This window comes from Phoxinus phoxinus (assembly GCF_949152265.1).
Source record: "Phoxinus phoxinus genome assembly, chromosome: 20".
Classification (NCBI taxonomy): domain Eukaryota; kingdom Metazoa; phylum Chordata; class Actinopteri; order Cypriniformes; family Leuciscidae; genus Phoxinus; species Phoxinus phoxinus.
Genome location: NC_136895.1, coordinates 10,116,267 through 10,122,698, shown reverse-complemented (window position 1 = coordinate 10,122,698; position 6,432 = coordinate 10,116,267). Strand labels below are relative to the sequence as shown.

The following is a 6,432-nucleotide window of genomic DNA, read 5'->3' as shown; positions in this document are numbered from 1 at the left end:
TTCGAACGGGCAGTTCATTCATAAATGCGTAAAGACAACGAGCGCAGCGCTGAAAAGGGCCGGGCAGTGCTTAATTTGTAACGTGGGAGGTCCCAGAGCACATGGATCAGGTGGATCCGGCGACTCAAAATGCGGGTTGGAGGCAAAGGAACAAAAAAAAAAAAAAAAAAATGACACTGCCTGGTGCTTCTCAATTTTTTTTCAATAATAATTTTATTTTTTAGCCAAGAACCCCCTGACCGACCCCAATCATTTGAGATAGAAATAACTGATGTGCCATCATTATGAGATTTATTAAACAAATGAAAAACATTTGCAATAATAAACATTTGCAATAAACATTTGCAATAATAAACAATGTATCATTACCGATAACTGATCGTGCAGTTTAATTACCCCTTGACTGGCCCCAAACATGTTTGATATAAGAAGATAAAAGAAACAGGCTACAGTGTGTATATATATATATATATGCTGTGTTACATTTTAGCTCAAAAACAATTGTAATAAAAGATAGGATCATAAGATGCGCAATATATCGGGAAACATGATTTTTACAACTTAAGTTTTGTTTTGTAAATCGTCAGACATGATTTTTACCACTTCATTAAGTTTTGCTTTGTAAAAAGCCTTTCTTTAAAGTGAATTTAAAGTTTTGTATAAATTGTATCTTAATTTTAATAAATGTTTCATCAACCAATTGCATGTATTTAATAAATAAAAAGCAAATATAGCAGATAATAACCGTGACATTGAGGCACCGGCGCGCCGCGTTCACTTGCATTATATTGTTAACATGTTCCGGCGTGTTCCGGCTCAAATTAAGCCCTGGGCGGGGCTACATAAGGTCTGACATCACTTTGTAGGCCAACTGGCAGTTCGCATCACGCTGGTTCCCTCGACAAAAACCCAATAGGATTTTCCCATAGGCTTTTGGATTATCGCTAAAAACAAGCTCTATGATCAACAGAAATGTATAATACTTAGGCCCCGTTTACACGATGGGAAAACGCAGATATTTCTCTGCGTTTTGGCCTGTCATTTACACGAAAACGCCGTTTTTATCCCAGAAAACGATTATTTCTAAAAACTCCGGCCAAAGTGGAGATTTCTGAAAACGCCGGTTATATGTTGTCGTGTCAACTGGGAGAAACGGGGTTTTAGGTTCTCTCTTGTCGATTCTGAGGATTCTGATTGGCTTGCATGGCTTTATCCTTCTCCCTACACTGCCGCCCATAGGTTTGGCATAGTTATAAAGGTGCTCGACGGCGTATTTATGCGGGTTGTGTGCACGATGTTATTATTGAAAACGGAGGGGGAGAAATATTCGTTTCTCTAAATACCCGGCTATGTGTAAATGTGGCCTTAGGCTACATGTTTTTGTCCACCAAGATAATTATCATAGATGTGCACAACTTTTATGGATTTTGAAGCCTTAATGCAGCTGCTAGAAGTAAAAAGCTAAAGGCTATAAACAAACTACACCACGGTTTCACGACTTCAACGTCACCATCCCTGAGCCTACGACAACTCTTTCAGTTTTCTCTTTCATTTCCCCTGAACGTTTGAGTTTAAGTAATTTGTAACTGCACATTATATAAGCATAATTGAAGCATAATTAAAAGCGGACTGAGTTTATCTGTTCAGCGTGATGACGTTTAATCTCCTCGACTGACTCTGTAGTCCCATTTAGTCACTTGTTAACAACTGCCTTTTTCAAGACATGTAACTGTACAGCTTTAAAAAATCACGAGTGGGTATATTGATGTATTTTATGTTGTGGAATAAAACGTGAAAGTATCTTGAGCTTGTGTTCACCACAGTCACATACCTTATTTCATCATTTAATCAAAACCCTATTAAAAAACAACAACAATTGAATTCGAGAAGATAAAGTGCTAAAATGCGCTTTCGCGTTTTGGCCTACAAAGTGATGTCATACCTGCACCACTCTAATGGCAGAAGTGAGAGACAGCAGCCATATCACCCTGTAGCCCAAGACTGGTTGCCCACTGAAGCTAAGCAGGGCTGAGCCTGGTTAGTACTTGGATGGGAGACCTCCTGAGAAAAACCAGGTTGCTGCTGGAAGAGGTGTTAGTGTGGCCAGCAGGGGGCGCTCACCCTGTGGTCTGTGTGGGTCCTAACGCCCCAGTGTAGTGACGGGGACACTATACTGACAAAAGAGCGCCGTCCTTCGGGTGAGACGTTAAACCGAGGTCCTGACTCTCTGTGGTCATTAAAAATCCCAGGATGTCTTTCGAAAGAGTAGGGGTGTAACCCCGGCATCCTGGCCAAATTTGCCCAGTGGCCACTGTCCATCATGGCCTCCTAATCATCCTCATATATATACTAATTGGCTTCATCACTGTCTCCTCTCCACCAGTAAGCTGGTGTGTGGTGGGCGTTCTGGCGCAATATGGCTGCCGTCGCATCATCCAGGTGGATGCTGCACATTGGTGGTGGTTGAGGAGATTCCCCCCTTCTATGTAAAGCGCTTTGGGTGTCCAGAAAAGCGCTATATAAAATGTAATGAATTATTATTATTATTACTGTATGTTTTGAATGCTTAATTATATCGTCTAAATGTGAATTTTGTCATTGTTTTGGAGCACAAATAGCTTATAGATAACAGTAAGGCTAACATATATACTGAAAGCCAGAAAACTTTTGAATTCATGGGGACTTTAAAAAGCAGTCATTTTTATTGCTGAGGTATCACTAAAAATACACATGAATAAACACAAATATACATTCACTTGTTGTGTCTCCCAAAATGCCTGATAAACATGATTTAAGTCCTGATGTCCTCTACAGTGGACATGTATGAAATCAATGCTCTGTTCTGTAACAGAAAGTCCTTTTTTGATTTGAAACCCCATAATGTCTTCCTGAGATGGTTTATTAAATACAATAATAAACTACAATTAGTCCATCAGATTCAGAGTGCTACATTTGATCACTAAATTAATGTCAGACATTTTTAAAGACCAAGGAGAAGTTGTTTTCATGGTGAAACCTCCAAACATTTGGTATCTCTGAAAAGCCCTGAATGTGCTCTTTACAGGGCACCCAGGTTGTGACATGTGACATTTATGGTGTCAGAGAAATTTACTAAAATATAATGTCCACAACAGTGGACAAAAGTCTATTCCAGGGTCCCCCATACAATTAAAAAGTTTAAAAGCTTAAAAATATGTTTTATTTGGTAAAATCTATCAAACAAATTGAAACATAATTTCCCCTCCTATATAACATATATACATAAAACCCAACATCCACACTTTTTCCATGCAGCAGTTTGACAACAACACACCCGCGGCAATGTTGCGCACGGCCACATTTCAGAGCAGGAGCCACTTCCGGCGCCTCATGTTATTTCCAGGCCGTCACTGCGTCACTTCCTCCTCTTCTTCTTCAGGACTGTCTTCGATAGAAGCAGGCCGAACGGTGAGCGGAATAAAATCTCAATTCATCCTTTTACATTCTGATGAAAATGAACGTATCGTAGTCCATATCGATGTGTTACTGTTCACTGCACTCAAATGCGCTGATATTGCGGCCCATAGAGCGATATTATGTGCGGGATTTATATGAATGATCACACGGGGTTTGTAGATGGCGGCCATTGGTGTGATGTGCATGAAACCCTGAAATCACAGAATATAATGAATACTGCTCGGCTAGCTTTAACATTACAGTAGAGTCCCATAAAATGAAATATTCATACTCTCACGCTCAATTTGAGCGTCCAGTCAATCCAATATCACGCATTTTATGTTTAGTAACGTTTCTTGTGCTAGTTGCATGTGTTGTGCTTGTGCATGATGTTTAGTGCAAGTTATATTTTAGATTTCTGCCGTAGTTTTAAACGATACGTTTTGCTTTAAATTTGTATCTTATCGTATGTTTCAGACAGTTTTTTTTGTTGTTGACATGTCTTTAGACAATACTGTTTGCTAACAATGCTAACGTACATGCTACATGTCAACGTGGATCGCTTTAGTCAAAAAAATGTCATTGTTCATCATGAATGATTCGTTTAGATATGTAAATGTATATATTTTTTTAAATGTCTAATTCATTGTTGCTTGTTCATGTTTGTAGGCATCATGGCAGCCCTCAGACCCCTCACCAAACCTAATATTGTCAAGAAAAGGACCAAGAAGTTTATCAGACATCAGTCGGACCGATATGTCAAAATCAGTGTAAGAAACCTGGAATATTAAGGAATTTGTTAAAAGTTGTGATTAGAGACTCAGAAAAGCTGTTTATATTCACCCTATATATTTTGTAGATTCATGTTAGCAATAGATTTTGCGAACAATTTATCCATGCATGCATTTTATTCTATCACTATTGCCTTTTCATTGTAACTTTAAAAACTACAATATGTAATCATCTTTTTTACAAGTTGTATTACATTATTGCTGAAGACTTGCTGCAAGTTCTCTGATCATCTTTGAGCAGTAGCATTTTTTTAATGCAGAAAGTGTTAACCGTAATAGCTGTCCAAAACCTATTCAAGGTCTCATATAGCTAGATATAGTAGATTACTCAATTAATTTAGTCTTCAAAATCATTCATGGTCTAATATAAATGTGTGTCTGTAGAAAAACTGGAGGAAGCCCAGAGGTATTGACAACAGAGTGCGCAGACGCTTCAAGGGTCAGATGTTGATGCCCAACATCGGTTATGGAAGTAACAAAAAGACCAAACACATGCTGCCCTCTGGATTCAAGAAGTTCCTGGTCCACAATATCAAAGAACTCGAAGTCCTCATGATGAGCAACAAGTAAGAGCAGAAGGATTTTGCTATTTTTATACCCAGTTTCAATTGTAAATCCATTTTGATATGGTGGTTGAATGTGTAGCTGTCTGTCTCTGTGATCATACCTGCTGAATTGTCCGTATTCATCCCAGGTGTTGAATTCAGAGAAATATCATGGCGGAGGAAATACCCATTCTACCTCTAGCTCTTGCCATAGCCAGCAGGTGGAAGATAATCTGCTACAAGTGACTAGTGCTTGTATTTGAGTCTTGGAGTATAACTAGGTCCTATACTAGAGTATAACAAGTGTAACTTGAACAAGTCTTTTTTTGGGGGGGAGGGCAGCAATGTTGCTTTCTCGTTTAAAATAATAATAATAATATATATATATAATGAATTTGTGTAACCTTGAGGTTTTTCTTTCCCTCCAGGACCCATTGTGCTGAAATTGCCCACAATGTGTCCTCAAAGAACAGGAAGCTGATTGTGGAGAGGGCCGCACAGCTGGCCATTAAAGTCACGAACCCCAACGCCAGACTCCGCAGCGAGGAGAACGAATAATCTGGTTATCTTGTCTTTTCAATAAAGTGCGAAATCTAAAACCATATTTTCTAATTGTCATTATTTTTTGTTTAGATGATTTATTACTCATGTTTAAGACTATGCCTTAAAAGTGTGTAGGCTACTGTTTTTGTGAAGACGAGGAGTGTAGCAGAATAGTGGGCAAGCTTTGGGACATATACTATGTCGTAGCTGCGTCTTTAACGGACAGCTGTCGCTTAGTTCATTAGTTTAAACTGCCCTGTCAATCATCTTGTCACCGTTAAAATTCTCCACTTATTTAAATTTCCTACTGTTTCTGAGAGATGTTGTAGCGCGTTGATCTGTAGTCGTTGGTCTTTCATGCAGAGACTCCTTATGTGTTTGCAATTTGCATAATGATGCATTTAAAAGTTAATTGTCAAACTTAACTTTACAAAAGTTCACAATGCTGTTGAAGTATGTGGATAACATGAAATAAATACCTTTTTGTCAGGTTAGATACAGATTTTTAGCCACTCAAAACCCTTTATCTAAACTGCTCTACTTAAAGGTAGGGTAGGTCAGAATTGTCTAAAAAAACTTTCAAATTTGTTTAAACTGTCTTTATATACCAATACATAATTAAAATGCAAGTACTCTGAAATAGAGAGTATAAAAAACTGAGTGACTCTAGTGTATTTAATCTTCAATAAACACAGCTCATTAATTCCATTCACTCCCACCTAAAAACGGGTGCGCGACTTCGCGCACGTGGGCAGAGCCAGTAATAGCGGCGGTAGTCATTGCGACGGAGAGTGACAAGCCAATCACTTGTTTCGTCCCGGTCGGAATTAAATACACTAGTCACTCAATTTTTATACTCTCTTTTTCAAAGTACTTGCATCTAAATTATGTATTGGTATATAAAGACAGTTTAAGCCAATTTGAAAAAAAGTTCTTTATACAATTCTTACCTACCCCAACCTTTAACCATTGTACTCACACATCCACCATGTTTGTAGTTTTCTAACATTAATTTGTAGTTCTAATCGAGTCCTTGTCCAACATGCAATGGGTTGTGGGCAATTAGCAGTTTGTGTTCACGGTTCTGCACTTCGTTTTCTAACTGGGAAAAGTAGACC

The 6,432-nt window shown here is 38.5% G+C and overlaps 1 protein-coding gene across 1 annotated transcript; it reads left to right on the top strand.

Moving 5' to 3' along the window:
- The first annotated feature begins 3,290 nt into the window (after window positions 1-3,290).
- Window positions 3,291-5,371, top strand: rpl32 (ribosomal protein L32). The gene is made up of 4 exons (XM_079593737.1): window positions 3,291-3,447; window positions 4,105-4,205; window positions 4,611-4,792; window positions 5,200-5,371. Exons 2-4 carry the CDS (start codon window positions 4,110-4,112, stop codon window positions 5,327-5,329), a joined length of 408 nt encoding a protein of 135 aa, XP_079449863.1. The 5' UTR covers window positions 3,291-3,447; window positions 4,105-4,109; the 3' UTR covers window positions 5,330-5,371.
- Window positions 5,372-6,432: the final 1,061 nt, after the last annotated feature.

Bases quoted from the DNA above. Each gene is read 5' to 3' on its own strand.
- rpl32 (XM_079593737.1), top strand. From the start codon at position 4,110: ATGGCAGCCCTCAGACCCCTCACCAAACCTAATATTGTCAAGAAAAGG. The intron at 4,206-4,610 runs GTAAGAAACCTG...GTGTGTCTGTAG, and splicing joins ACCGATATGTCAAAATCAGT to AAAAACTGGAGGAAGCCCAG. The intron at 4,793-5,199 runs GTAAGAGCAGAA...CTTTCCCTCCAG, and splicing joins GTCCTCATGATGAGCAACAA to GACCCATTGTGCTGAAATTG.